General features: G+C 35.4%; 1 protein-coding gene across 1 annotated transcript; it reads right to left on the reverse strand.

Annotated features, from left to right (window-relative positions):
- Nucleotides 1-12,050: 12,050 nt before the first annotated feature.
- LOC113614653 (UDP-N-acetylglucosamine transferase subunit ALG13 homolog) lies at nt 12,051-12,424 on the reverse strand. The gene has a single exon (XM_027096333.1). It carries the CDS (start codon nt 12,247-12,249, stop codon nt 12,091-12,093), a length of 159 nt encoding a protein of 52 aa, XP_026952134.1. The 5' UTR covers nt 12,250-12,424; the 3' UTR covers nt 12,051-12,090.
- Between the last annotated feature and the right edge of the window lie 4,060 nt (nt 12,425-16,484).

Below are 16,484 nucleotides of genomic sequence, written 5' to 3' on the forward strand. Positions count from 1 at the left end.
TTCTATTTTAAAATTTAAAAAATTATTAAAAATAAAAAAAAAAAAGTAATTTAAAAAAGAAAGAAAGAAAGAAGAGAGCAACCAAACCAAAAAACAAATCCACCAAAGATAACAAGCGTTAAAAACTATACTAAAAAAAAAAAAAAGAAAGAAAGAAAAGAAAAAACGGACAGGCAGAACCCTAGGACAAATGGTAAAAGCAAAGCTATACAGACAAAATAACAGAAAGAAGCATACACATACACACTCACAAAAAGAGAAAAAGGATAAAGGATATATATATATATCGCTATTGGAAATAAAAGGAACAGAGCAACCAAATCAGTAAACAAATCTACCAGTGATAATAAACTCTAAATACTAAACTAAGATAAACTTAAAGCCAGGAACAAATTAGATGCAGAAAGCAAACTCCAAGTCTACAGTTGCTCCCAAAGTCCACCGCCTCAATTTTCGATAGATTCATTGTCTATTCAGGTATTCCATAGATGCAGGGTACATCAAGTTGATTGTGGAGATTTAATCCACTGCTCCTGAGGCGGCTGGGAAAAATTTCCCTTTCTCTTCTTTGTTTGCAGAGCTCCTGGGGTTCAACTTTGCATTTGACCCCGCCTCTGCTTGTAGGTCACCTGAGGGCATCTGTTCCTTGCGCAGACAGGACAGTGTTAAAGTAGCAGCTGATCAGGGGGCTCTGGCTCATTCAGGCCGGGGGAAGGGAGGGGTACAAAATGCGGGGTGAGTCTGTGGCAGCAGAGGCCAGCGTGACTTTGCAACCTAAGCAAGAATCACCTAACATATGCATATAAGAACCCTGCCTGAGGCCCTGCTTTCAAAGAAACACAGGCTAATAAATCAGCAAGTGTTATTTTAGGCAGTTAACCTAAATTTAATAAGCCTCAGTTTCCTCATCTATAAAATAGAGATGAACAGATCTGTTTTGTAAGGCTCAGGAGCCTAGTATGTCAAGTGCTTAGCACAGTATATAAACTCCATAAGAAAGATGATGACGATGATGATGACGATGACAACTATGACAATGATGGTGATGAATGTGAAATACAATAATACAATAATAGTAGGGGACTTTAACACCACACTTACATCAATGGACAAATCATCCAGACAAAAAATCAATAAGGAAACAGTGGCCTTAAATGACACATTAGACCAGTTGGACTTAAGAGGTATCTAAAGGACATTACATCCAAAACCCGCAGAAAACACATTCTTTTCAAATGCATATGGAACATTCTCCAGGATGGATCACACACTAGATCACAAAGCAAATATCAACAACTTTAAGAAGACAGAAATTGTATCAAGCATTTCTTCTGAGCACAACGGTATGAAACTAGAAATCAATTACAGGAAGAAAAATGGGAAAAACACAAACACGTGGAGATTAAACAACATGCTACTAAATAACTAATGGGTCAATGAAGAACTCAAAGAGGAATTTGAAAATACATCGAGATAAATGAAAATAAAAGCACAACTTTCTAAAACCTATAGAACAAAGCAAAATCGGTTCTAAGAGGGAAGCTTATAGCAATACAGACGTATCTCAAGAAACAGGAAAATACTGGATTTCCCTGGTGGTCCAGTGTTTAAGACTCCACACTTCAACTGCATGGGGCACGGGTTCGATCCCTGGTCAGGGAAGTTCTGCATGCCATGCAGTGAGGCCAAAAAAAATTAAACAAGAAAATATCAAATAAACAACCTAAACTGCCATCTAAAGAAATTAGAAAAAGAAGAACAAAAAAAGTCCAAATTCAGCAAAAGGAAGTAAATAATAAAGGCCAGAGCAGAATTAAATAAAATAGAGATTAAAAAAGAGAGAGAGAGAATAATGGAACAAAGAGTTGGTTCTTTGAAAAGATAAACAAAATTAATAAGCCTTTAGGCAGGCTCATTAAAGAAAAAAAGAGGACCCAAATAAGCAAAATACTAAATGAAAGAGGAAAAATAACAACCAATACCACAGAGATATAATAAATCATAAGAGAATACTATGAATAGTTATATGCCAACAAATTGGGGAACCTAGAAGATATGGATAAATTCCTAGAAACATACAACCTTCTAAAATTGAATCAGGAAGAAACAGACAATCTGAACAGACTCACTACTAGTACTGAAATTGAATCATTTTCAATTTCAAACTCCCAACAATTTCAAACGCTTAACAAACAAGAGTCCAGGACTAGACTGCTTCATGGGGGAATTCTACCAAGCACAGAAAGAAGGGTTAATACCTATACTTCTCAAACTATTCCAAAAATTGAAGAGGAAGGAACACTCCCAAATTCATTCTATGAAACCACCAATACCCTGATACGAAAACCAGACAAAGACACTACCAAAAAAGCAAATAACAGGCTAATATCTCTGATGAATATTGATGCAAAAACACTCAACAAAATATTAGCAAACTGAAATTAACAAAATATAAAAAGGATCTTACACCATGATCAAGTGGGATTTATTCTAGGGATGCAAGGATGGTTTAATATCCTCAAATCAGTCAACATGATACACCACATGAACAAAACAATGGATAAAAATCACACAGTCAATAAATGCAAAAAAGTTTTTTGACAAAATTCAACATCTATTTATAATAAAAATGTTCTACAGAGTTGGTAAAGAGAGAACATATCTCAACATAATAAAGAGCATTTATGACAAACCCACAGCTAACATCATAGTCAATAGTGAAAAACTGAAAGCTTTCCTCTAAAATCAGGAACAAGACAAGGATGTTCACTCTTGCCATTTCTATTTCATATATTATTGGAAGTCCTACACACAGCAATCAGACAAGAAAATGAAATAAAAGGCATTCAAGTTGGAAGGGAAGAAGTAAAACTGTCACTATTTGCAGATGGCATGATATTGAAAGATCTAAAATCTCCACCAAGGATGGACCTAGAGTCTGTCATACTGAGTGAAGTAAGTCAGAAAGAGAAAAACAAATATCATATGCTAACACATATATATGGAATCTATAAAAAGAAAAAAAATGGTTCTGAAGAACCTAGGGGCAGGACAGGAATAAAGACACAGATGTAGACAATGGACTTGAGGACATGGGGAGGGGGAAGGGTAAGCTGAGACCAAGTGAGAGAGTGGCATGGACATATATACACTGCCAAATGTAAAACAGATAGCTAGTGGGAAGCAGCCACATAGCACAGGGAGATCAGCTCTGTGCTTTGTGACCACCTAGAGGGGTGGGATAGAGAGGATGGGAGGGAGACGCAAGAGGGAGGCGATATGGGGATATATGTATATGTGTAACTGATTCACTTTGTTATAAAGCAGAAACTAACACACCATTGTAAAACAATTAGACTCCAATAAAGATGTTAAAAAAATAAAAATAAAGTCTCCACCAAAAAAGTGTTAGAATAAACGAATTCAGTAAAGTTGCATGATACAAGATTAATATACAAAAATCTGTTGCTTTTTTATGCACTAATAATGAACTATCAGAAAGAGAAAACACAAAAACAATCCCATTTAGAATCACATCAAAAAGAATAAAATACCTAGAAATAAACTTAACCAATGGGACTTCCCTGGTGGTCCACTTAAGAATCTGCCTTCCAAGGCAGGGATGCTGGTTTGATCCCTGGTTGGGGAACTAAGATTCCACATGCTGCAGGACAACTAAGCCCATGTGCCACAACTACTGACCCCACATGCCACAACTAGAGAGAAGCCCTTGTGCCGCAACAAAGTGCCCACGTGCTGTAACTAAGACAAAACCAATGCTGCCAAAAATAAATAAATAAATAAATATTTTTTTAAGAATAAAATAGACTTAACCAAAGAGGTGAAAGACCTATACTCTAAAAACTATAAATTATTGATGAAGGAAATTGAAGATGCTACAAAGAAACAAAGATATCCTGTGTTCATGGATTGGAAGAATTAATACTGTTAAAATGGCCCAAAGCAGTCTACAGCAGATTTAATGCAATCCCTATCAAAATACCTGTGGCAATTTTCAGAGAACTAGAACAAATAATCCTAAAATTGATATAGAACCACAAAGGACCCTGAATAGCCAACTCAGTCTTGAGAAAAAAAGAACACAAAAAAAAAAGAAAAAAAAAAAAGAACAAAGCAGGAGGTATCATGTTCCCTGACTTCAGACTATACTACAAAGATACAGTAATCAAAAGCAGTATGGTACTGGCACAAAAACAGACACATAGATCAATGGAACAGGGTAGAGAGTGCATGAATAAACACATACACTTACTGTCAATTAACCTACGACGAAAGAGACAGGAATATACAATGGAGAAAAGACAGTCTCTTCAATAAGTGGTGCTCAGAAAACTGGACAGCTGCATGTAGAAAAATGAATTTAGAATGTTTTCTCACACCATATACACAAATAAATTTAAATGGATTAAAGACCTGAATGTAAGACCAGAAACCATAAAACTCCTAGATGAAAACATAGGCAGAATACTCTTTGACATAAATGCTAGCAATGTTTTTTTGGATCTGTCTCCTAAGGCAAGGGAAACAAAAGCAAAAATTAAAAATGGGACTTAATTAAACTTGAAAGCTTTTGCACAGCAAAGGAAACCATCAACAAAATGAAAAGACAATCTACTGGACAGGAAAATATATTTGCAAATGATATGTCCGATAAGGGGTTAATATGGAAAATATATAAACAGCTCATACAACTCAACATCAAAAAAACAAGGAACCCAATCAAAAAATAGGTAGAAGACCTGAACAGACATTTTTCCAAAGAAGACATACAGATGGCCAACAGGCACATGAAAAGATGCTGAACATCACGGGAAATGCAAATCAAAACCATAATGTGATCTCACCTCACACCTGTCAGAATGGCTATCATCAAAAAGACCACAAATAACAAATATTGTCGAGGATGTGGAGAAAAGGGAATGCTTGTACACTTTCGGTAGTAAAGTGAACTGGTGCAGCCACTGTGGAAAACAGTATGGAGGTTCCTTAAAACACTAAAAATAGAGCTACCATATGATCCAGCGATTCCACTCCTGGGTATATATCCAAAGACAATGAAAACACTAACTCAAAAAGACATATGCACCCCAATGTTCATAGCAGCATTGTTTACAATAACCAAGATATGGAAGCAACCTAAGTGTCCATCAACAGATGAGTGGATAAAGAAGATGTGGTAAATATATACAATAGAATATTACTCAACCATAAAAATAATGAAATTTTACCACTTGCAACAACATGGATGGATCTGGAAGGTATTATGCTTAGTGAAGTAAGTCAGACAAAGACAAATAATGTATGTTTTCACTTATATGTGGAATCTAAAAAATAAAACAAACTAATGAATACAACAAAACAGAAACAGACTTACAGATACAGAAAAGAAACTACTGATTATCAGTGGGGTGGGGGTGGGACAAGATAGGGGTGGAGATTAAGATGTTCAAACTACTGGGTATAAAATAAGATACAATGATGTAATGTACAGCACAGGGAACATATCCAATATTTTATAATAACTTTAAGTTGAGTATAATCTATAAAAATACTGAATCACTATGTTGTATACCTGAAACTAATATAATATTGAAAATCAACTCTACTTCAATAAAAATAAATTAAATAAAATAGATGAGACAGAGGGACCAATGCAACAAAATAGCAGAGCAGGTGTCTGAACACTAAAGGACCAACCCACTCAACCACCTGATTTTGTAAATTTAAGTTTTAATCAAATACAATCATGTTCTTTTATGAAGTCATGTATTGTCTATGGCTGCTTTTGTGTTGCAACAGCAGAGCTGAGTATTTGCAACAGAGAACACATTGCTACAAAGCCTAAATTATTTACTATCTGACCCTTTACAGAAAAAGTTTGTAAACCTCTGGACTATAGTGAGTAATACATATTTCAAATCATTGAGAGATATAAATAATGAAATACATTATATAGGGGTAACAGGCAACCTATCTGGAAAATAAAATAAAGCATATCCTGGATATCAAAATAAATACCAAATTGATAAAAATTGTAAAGCAAAAATTAAAACAGTAACAGTGGTAGAAGAAATCACAGTATGCATTTCTATACTGTTGGGATGTGACACGCTATAAACTTGTTTGAAAGGCCAATGATCACACACACAAAAAAAAAAGAGGAGGGAGGGGGGAAAAAAGAAGGAAGAAAAGAAAGATGTAGAGGTAAAGTGAGAAATATATTTACCCCAGACATTACAGGAATAGTAGCTTTAAAGATTCAAATTATTCTTATCAAGTAATAATTTTGAATGAACTAAAATAAAAAGAATTGTAAAAGTAATTTTCATTTGAAAATAACACACAATTGAAACATATTTTTAAATGCTAAGGCTCACTAAACATGAGCCTTCCTTAACACCCCCAAACCAAGTCAATTTCCCATGTTTCATGCTCTCATGTCACATTTACACATTTTCATTATAAAAATCCTTTCAATTTTGAATTGTATATGTTATATGTTTGTCTCTGTTGTTAATTTTTAGTCCATTTTTAGTAGTGGAATTTAACCAATGAAATTGCAAAATCCTATAGTGCTCATTTTGCTCAACTTTCTTTTTTACTGTGGTTAAAAATACACAACATAAAACTTACCATTTTAAAACCATTTTTAAGTTTACAGTTCAATGGCATTAAGTACATTCACATTGTTGTGGAACCATCACTACCATCCATACCCAGAAGTTTTTCCTCTTCCCCAGCTGAAACTCTACACGCATTAAAAAATAACTTCCCAATGCCCCCTACCCTCAACCCCTGACAATCACCACTGTACTTTGTCTCTGAATTTGACTACACTAGGTACCTCATAAGTGCTATTGCACGATATTTGCCCTTTTGTGACTGGCATATTTCACTTAGCATGATGTCTTCAAGGCTCATCCATATTGTAATATGTGTCTGAAATTCTTTCCTTTTTAAGGCTGAATGATAGTCCATTGCATGTATATACCACATTATACTTATCCATTCATCCATCAATGTGTACTGGGTTGCTTCTACTTTTTGGCTACTCTGAGTAATGCTGCTATGAACATGGGTGTACAAATAATCTATTTGAGTTCCTGCTTTGAATTCTTTTGGGTATATATTCAGAAGTAGAATTGCTGGATCATATGGTAATTCTATGTTTAATTTTTTTTAAGAACTGCTATACGGTTTTCCACAGTGGCTGCATCATTTTACATTCCCAACCAGCAGTGCACAAGGGTTCTAATTTCTGTACTTCCTCATGAACACCTGTTATTTTGTTTTTGCTTTTATGATAGCCATCCCAAAGGGTGTCAAGTGATATCTAATTGTGGTTTTGATTTGCATTTCCCAAATGATTAATGAATGATATCAAGCATCTTTTCATGTTCTTGCTGGCCATTTGTATATCTTCTTTGGAGAAAAGTCTATTCAAGTCTTTGTCCATTTTTAAATTGGATTGTTTGAATTTTTTGTTGTTGTGACACAGGCATTCTTTACATATACTGGATATCAATCTATTATCAGATATATGATTTTCAAATATTTTCTCCCATTCCTGTGGGTTTCATTTTCACTCTGTTGATAAGAGGCCTTTGAAACACTCAAGTGTTTATTTTTGTTGTAGTACAATTTGCCTATTTTTAATTTTGTTGTTTGTGTTTTTGGTGTCTTTGCTTACCATTTTATTCCCAGTGCCTATTTCATAAGAGGCACTTGATAAATATTTATTGAATCAAAGACATAGAAAGATTGGTAGAGCCATAGATATGGATATAATTGTCTCATTATATGCAGTAGTTATGAGCTATAAAGTCCTCGTGAATATCAAGTTACTAAACACTCAGCATTCTCTTACGGGAAATGCAGGGTTAGGTTCTTGCAAGCCTCTGTTTATACCATTTTCATCAATTAATCAATACATAACCTTGATTTATGTGTGTTTCTGTTTAAAGACAACTTGTTTAATATATATTGTTGATTCATTAACATTGGACTTATGGCCAAGAGCATTACAACGCATGTCTGAATGATGTTTATCTAACACACATATTTTCTCCATAAGGCACATCACAGCCTTCTTGCACTTAGGAGCACTAGACTGTACTTCAGCTCTATGCATGGGGGCCATTTTCAGCAGCAAAATCACCAAGAAAAAGCACACACACCAAAAAAAGGCACTAAATACACTGTGAAAAGAACACTTATTTATACTCTGAGAGCTGACACAAGAAGACAGAGCATCACCTTGCTTGACCTCAGCTGGGAACATGTGTGTAACGTGACTTGAATTTTTCACTACTTTTTACATGTCCCCAAATGATCACAAAAGCACTGCAGTTATTGATTTTGGGCTTACAAATAAATTTTAGCAAGTGGGCAAATTTACAAATATAGAATTCATGAATAATGAAGCTCCACTACATTTATGTAGATATATCAGCAAAGACATAGTCACAGACATATAGGTAAAGATATCAACATGTTCATACACTAAAACATAGATATATGGATATAGCCATAGCCATTCCACAGACACAGACACATACAGTTACAGACTTCAATACATATACACATATATCTACTTATCAGATTGACAAAGATTGATAGTATATAATATTGGAGCAAATGATTAATTAACAACCTCTTTCATACAATCTTGATTTGAATACAAATTACTACCAACATTAGAAAGGGAGTGTGGAAATAACTATCAAAAATTTAAAAGTGCATATACTTCACTGAAAAATCCACTTTTAGAAATCTATCCTATGAAATAATTGTAGAAGTGATCAATTTTACAAGTACAAGTATCTTCAGTCTGGCATTGTTTGTAACCATGAAAAATTAAAAATAATCAAAACAGCCCTTGAGGAGAACTGGTTAAATACATTATAGTCCATCAATACAATGGAATATTAGGCAGTTGTTAAAAAATAACGATCTGCATGTGGCAACACAGAATGATGCTCGTAATATGTGTGAAATAGAAAAAGGAAATTGCATTATAGTGTGTAAATTCTGAAGTAACCTTGTCGAATCCAAATATATATGGTTGTATATATTTCATTTACATTTCAGTGTAAACATTTTATTTTATTTATGCATACAAGATAGCTGAAATGATATCAACATTGATTGTCTCTGAGTCATGGGCTGGCTTTTTGCTCTCACATCCCTCTCCCACATCTCTCTGTCCTTTACTGCATCACAAGGAACTACATATCTTTGTGTCCCTTTCCCTCTGGCTCCCAAATAAGTTCAAGTATTTGGAGGCAATGTTGTAAGATTAGACGGTGGGAGGAGGGGAGAAGCCAGGGTCTTTCCTCCGCTCACTGTCTGCTTTGGGCCATGTCTCCAGCAGCAACAGTAGCTCCTCTGCTCCACCTCTGAAGTCTAGTGAGGCTTTTCCTTTGTGGCTCCATTTCCCACCAGGCTGACCTATTATAGTTCCAGCTTCCACTAACAGTATCTCATCTTTAATGACAATGGCCCCTCTCTTTATCCTGTCAGCCTCAGTGTGGTAGCAGTTTCTGCTTCTGCTAATGTCTAGATTGCCTTATGCTCCCTCTTTGGATCCTCAGATCCTCAATGACCCTCCTAAGTAAGCCCTTGTATGAAATTTCCTCTGCGTAAAATACCTAGAACAATTTCTCTTTTCTGACTGGAACCTGACTGACACGGTAATTGGATGGGGAGGAGGGAAAATACTTTCAATGTTGCTTGTTTGACAAAATAACACAATACCAGGGGGAAAGGGACCATTCTAAAAATTTTCTTCCAAAAAATGAAAATCTGAGGAAACTTCACATTTTACAGTGATCACAGAATAATAAAAGAAATTGTCTTTCAACCATAAACATTATACAGTAAATGACTACTGTAATCCATGATCCTTCACCATCCTAAATAATGAACTTTGCTTAACATTCATTATTGTTTCATTTCAAACTAGAAACAAATCAAACCTTACAGTCTTTGGCCCTGTTTGATCTGTGGCACCACGTTTTCACATGGCATGTTGTTCTGTCTCCTAATTTGGTTGATATGCTGACCTTACAGGAAAGACCTACCTAGCTATCCCTGGAGGGTCACCTCAGATTGGCCAAGATTAAAATGATGGATAATGTCCAATGTAGGTAAAGGTATGAGAATACCTGGACTTAAATACTTTAATTTGGCATCTTGCAAGATTTTCCTTAGTTATCACTACACTATAGATTCTTAGAGAGCAAGGATTATTTCTTGTTTTTCTGTAAACTCAGTTTATAGTACACTGTCTTGGACTTAACTAGGTGTTCAAAAAGATATTGTCTTGGTGTGCCCTGAAGTTCACTAAGATACCATTCCACTCTTGACCAGGAAAGGGATCACATTTCTCCTCTGCTACCTCTAGGGCTTAAATAAACACCATCAAAATTAAAATGGACTAGAGTGGGGATACTCCATCCTCAGTCTCAGACACTCTTCATCACATCCTGAAATATTGAAATATCACTAGATTTCCAGGCTCAGCTTATATTCTACCTGTGTTCATGAAACACTGCTGATTACCTTGCCCAAAACTGATCTTTCTTCAGTCTAAATTATTTTTACAGAACTTATCATTATCTACTTTGGATAATTTATATACTTCTTCTCTTCCTTACTGAATTATAGGATTATTCCCAACATTTAATAAAGACAGGAATCAGGTCTAATATATTACGAGACCTCCGAAGTACAAGCACACTATTTGCTAATATAATTTATTTGTTAGATGGAAAATGAATGAATGAATGAACAAAAGAGGCATAGATTAGTCCAGACAAAAAGAGTCCAAAGCCTGAAAGATAAGATCTGTTATGTTTAATTTAAACCTATGCAACATTTTTTTTTACCATTAGTAAGAATTTATTTTAATATTAGCCTAAGTAAAACACAATCAGGAAAATAAATCTACAGAAACATTATATAATGCATCCCAAGTAAAATGTTTAGAATATTCAACATTTTGGGATAATATAATCGAAAATAAATCTTTATAGTGAATGGTCTATTTTTATGGATGAATTATATCTAAACTTTCTACCAGAAAACTATCAATACTTATGGATAATCTAGTTTATTTTATAGGTCTTGAGACCACTTACCATAATCAGAATTTCATAAAGTATCTATTTTGAGTTATGTGAATTTTAAAATCATATATTTAGGCCATTATACACATCAGATCAATTATTCATTTGTAAAACTAATTTTATAAGGGCATAAATTCCTCTATGATACTACAGTAAATATTTCAATACCACTGTGAGAGGGGGGGTCCTTAAAAAATAACAGCAAGTCCTATTGGCACAAGTGCTTTTTGATTTACTCTTCCCAAACCAGTAAAGCTTTGACGTTGGGCAAGATTATTTTTGTCACTTTCTATTTATATTCTATAGGAAAACAGTGAACACAACCACTCCACTCTACTATTATCTTCAGGATAATAGTAGTTTCTCAAAGTACAATAGATCAACTGACTTGATAGTTAATCTTTTTAAGGTAATTACTGAGCTTTTTATTTCACAGAACACAATCCATCATTTTTGTTGGTCTTTTTTTTTTTAAATTTGGTTCCTTGGATTATGAAGCTAAAGATTCTGAGTCAAATTTTTTTTTACAAGTTTGTTACTGTTTCATTTTTTACTCTAATATCAAATTAACTACATTTGAGGTTTCTGTCAAAGTTTTCATATTTAATTCATTTTTTTTTCATGATTCCAAATCCATTTGGGTTCTAGGATAAAACGTGTGAATGCTCCCTACATATTTCTTTTACTAAAATATGAAGATTAGGGAAAAATCTAATAAATTTGTGAAATTGCATTTAGAATTTGGACCCAAATGCTAACATTCACACCATAAAATTTTCTACACATTCTACAGATGTAGGAAGCTTATTAATTCATATTATTCTATAAATATATACTCTATATTTAATTTGATTTAACCACATTCCATAAGTTGAATTTGAGGGGTGTTTTTAAAGTGTGGAGAGTTTAGTGTTTATTTTTGTAATCTAACAACTTTATCCTAAAATGCAGAAAATTTTTCTGGCTGGCCAGGAGGAAAACATTTCAGTGTTGAAAAGTCCATTGACTGTAACAGCCCAGGAAGCATGCCGCAGGTACAGTAGAAGAGATGCCCATCTTTGTGTAGCTGCTTTGCCAATTCCAGCTGATGATTGTTCATCAACTTTTCATTTATAACCACTGTGAGCCGCTTTCTTTTTTCCAGACTCTCCAAACAGCTTCCTGCACCTGCATGACTAATAACAAGATCTGCTTTCTGAAGGTCTTCTTTCAATGAATCCTTGTATCTGTAAACATCCAGAGTAAGTGACTCCGTACTGAGTGGTTCAGGTACCACCTTTCCTCTACCTATTTGTAGGACAAGTCGGCTGTAACGGAGGCTCTAGATTATCACGTCGTGAAAGAAATGGCTCCGCAAGAACTAGAACACCACGCAAAGACTCTGAAAAAGGTGTCACAAACTAGGGAGGGAGAGCAAGGAACAGGGTCTGTCGTGGCCCACAGCTGGGGTTGCGCGAACCACGAGCCCTGAGAAGGCGCGCTCGGGGGACGCCGTGCCGCGCGGGGACGCTGGCCGCAAGGGTGCCTGAGGCGGAGGTAAGGCACGGCAGCCTCGGCCTGAACGCCGGGGCAGGGCCGGGGCAGGGCGCCCAGCAGAACCAGCCGTGTCTTGCTGGACAGAGCCCGACGGAGCGAGACCACCGCGCGGCCCCGAGCGGGCCCGGGCGCGGGAGTATGCAACATATTTTAATCAGTAACATATTTAATCATTTTGGTAGCATGTTTTTTTTCATAATTGCATGAACTTTCACATCTTTATAATGCTGTTAACTTTTTGAAAATATTTTTAGTATCATTATGAAAATGTCACAAAGTGAAAATTGTTATTGCCTCCCACATCTACAATTTCTAAACATGGTTAAAATTACAATAACAGGATTTTCACTGATTTTGGATTATAGTCTCTAACAATTAAAACATAATTTTATAATAAATGCATTTTATATCTGGAGTTGAATATTTTACAAGCATTCCTCTGTGATTTTATAGCAATGATGAAAATTTTAATATTTTTTTTGTCATTTAGAAACCCTCTGTCTGATTAACCATAAATCAACATGGGTCATTAGCCTGGAAATAAGGAGTACATCACGGATATCACTTACCTAATTCTAACCTGGTATTTCATAAGATTTCTCATGTTATTGTTAGAGGCAAGATGAAGGAACGTGGGCTGGATAAAAATACAGTTAAGTTGAATTTATAGTTGTTGAACAACCAGATCCAAGAGGTATCAATTCCTGGATTAGTCACCATGGAGAGAGATCTCTGGTGGTCTGTCCAGTGAACTCTGTTTTATCAGTGGGCTTGATGAATATATTGACAGAATTCATATTGGTTTACAGATTATGCAAAGTCCAATATATGTAAAGACCAAAATAGTTTTTCAAATATTTTGATATGCTTGAAAAATAATTACAAACCAAAATGACAAAATTTTAACTGTACATAGGGGGAAAATACATCTTAACATTTAGGTTAAGGAGTTGCCATTGCTTTAACTGCAATGTAAGGTCATGTGGAAGGGCCTCAGGCAGAACTATATCCAAATACCTCTTTTTCCACATGCTACTGCCTTTGTGAACTTGTGAACTTAGGCAAGTGCTTAACTCTCTAAACTATCTATACAATAGGGAAAACAATTCCTGGTTGGCAAGGTTTTTAGAATAGAATTAGTAGTGTGCATGGTATGTAGTAAGCATTCACTGATGGTACTGTAATTATTACTGTAATGCCAAAAATAAATCTAAACAAAACCAAAGGTAGTTAGACCCTAATTCAATGGAGGTGATGTATGCTGGCCTGAACACATCTGGAAAATTTTGCCCCATGCTAGACACTACACTTCAGAAGGAATCCTGGAGAAGATCCAGAGAAAATCTAGACAAATCCATTTACATAAAGAACTTTTGAGGAAACTGGGTATTTCTGTCTTGAGAGGAAAGCCTAAAGAGATATGATAGCTGTCTCCAAATATTTTGAAGTATTATGTTGTGGAGGAAGTAGTATTTTTAGTCAGTGTTATTACAAGAGGCAGAAGAAAGACCAATACTTGGAAGTTTTAAGAAAATTAATTTTGTTATGATCTGAGGACCCTCTCAATGATGACATCTGTTCACCAATGAAGCAGGCTGCTTCAACACACACCATGCTCCCCTTCTTTTAAATATCAGGGAACTTATAAATAAAATTCATTGTACAGCTGAGAGGGCATTTTTAGATGTGTTATATTACTTAAAACCTCTCATTAACCCTGTAAGTCATGTATTATCATTCTTTTCCCCATTTTTCAGATGATAGACTATGCTTGACTTGCCCCAAATAACACTGATAATAAGCGTCAGGTCCATATTCTCAGAGTCCAAAATCTGTGCTTATTTCAGAATATAAATGTAACTGAGGGATTCATAAGCTGGATGTGAATCTGTTAAAGAAGACATCTACAGCCTTAAGAATCATGAATTAATAATCAATATATTTAAGTTTTCAGGCCACATCCAGTCTGATTCCACTCTTGTCTACAAGCAGTTCTCCCTTTATGTATACTATGTGTAGGGTATGGAACATTCATTATTTCCTTTGATTTGCACAGCAACCCTGTGAGGCAATAGGGCAGGTATTATTCATGTTTTATGTATACAGAAACCAAAATTGTGAGAAGCTAAATGATTTAACCAAGGTCACGGAGCTCAATAATGACAAAGAGGGAGAAACCAGAACTTCTGACTCTGTACATACTGCGCTTTCCACTACAATAGTCACCATAAAATTACTTAAAGATTCAAGACTTCTATAATGGACTAGGATGTGTGGGTACAGATAATTGTTGCAAAAAACTGAGTAACCAACGCCCTCACCTAAAATTATTTTTGTCAGTAGATTCTTTATATACAATATACTTGACAAAATTCCAAATTTATAGAACTGCGAGGTAGTTTTTCAATTAGGTAGAAAGCTATATAAATGTCTCTTTAAATTTTATTAGATGACACAATTTATCTTATTAACATATTCAGTATTTCACAACTCTTAGTCAGGAAATGCTTCCTAATTTATGACCCCAATTCCTCCTGCTCCAGTTTCCATCACATTCCCTCACGGCCTGTCCTCTGTGGAAAAAGAAACAAACAAAAAAGCTTCTTGTACATTTCCTTTCATCTCTATAATCATCACTAAATTATTGAAATAAGGCTTCACTATGTTAAATCTTGCTTTCATATTCTGACATTGTCACCTATTGTGCTTAGATCTCTCTTTATAAAAATAGTACCTTTATTTACTCCATTCTGGCATTATCTAAAAGACAAGGTCATTTGGACCAAATTTTTAATTACTTATATACTTGTTTTCCTCAAGAATATCACAAAATAGGAATCATGTTGAAATAACTTCAGCTTCCCTGTATGATTGTGAATATTTGAGTAAGGGGTAGAGATTTTTAGAGTTTAGGTAAGAACCTTTGTTACAACTGAAAGCTACAGAGTTGCCCTTTACTTCCTAGAGTCTCAACTCAAGATGCCCCCAAAAAACAGTTAAGAACTATATTCCATTATTATGATTGTGTAACAAATCACCCCAGAGCATGGTGGGGTAAAACGACCATATATTATGCTTAAAATTTTATGGGTCAGGAATTTGGATAGAGAACAAGAGGGAGAGCTTGTCTTTTCTCTACAATGTGGAGCTGGAAGACCCAAAATTTGGGGGCTGGTATCATCTGAAGGCTCATTACTCAAAGATCTGGTGTTGATGCTGTTGGTTGGGAGCCTCAGTTATTCTCCATTTGGGCTCTCCAAGTGGTCTCTCCATCCACATGGCTAGTTTGTGCTTTCTTACATCATGGAGGCTGAGAACCAAAGATAAACTTCCCAAGAGTGAGAGAGAGCCAGTATGAGCTATAATATTTTCTGACCCAGCCTTGGAAGTTCCACAGTATTACTTTTACCATATTCTATTGGTTGGAGCAGTTACCAGCCCCAGATTTGTGGAGAAGGAATATTTATGTTTCCACCTCTTCAGATGGAATGTTGGTCACATTGTTAGCAGAGCATATGGAAAGTATGTATATAGACATGCAGCCATATATAGAAAGTATCATCTGCCACTGTGAACCCTCTGTCCATAACATTCTACATCCCACCCACATGCAATATACATTCATATCTTGTCAAAAGATGTCCCATGACAGAACCAAGCTCAAGGTCCCATGACAGAACCAAGCTCAAGGTCCAGAATCTCATTATCTAGATCAGGTTCAGGTATAGATGAGACTCTTCAGGTATGGTTCCTTAAGTACAGGTATGGTTCCTTAAGTACAGATCCTCTAGTACTGTT

Source organism: Aethalodelphis obliquidens, unplaced genomic scaffold (assembly GCF_003676395.1).
Source record: "Aethalodelphis obliquidens isolate GAN/ISIS:26980383/991018 unplaced genomic scaffold, ASM367639v1 scaffold101, whole genome shotgun sequence".
NCBI lineage: Eukaryota > Metazoa > Chordata > Mammalia > Artiodactyla > Delphinidae > Aethalodelphis > Aethalodelphis obliquidens.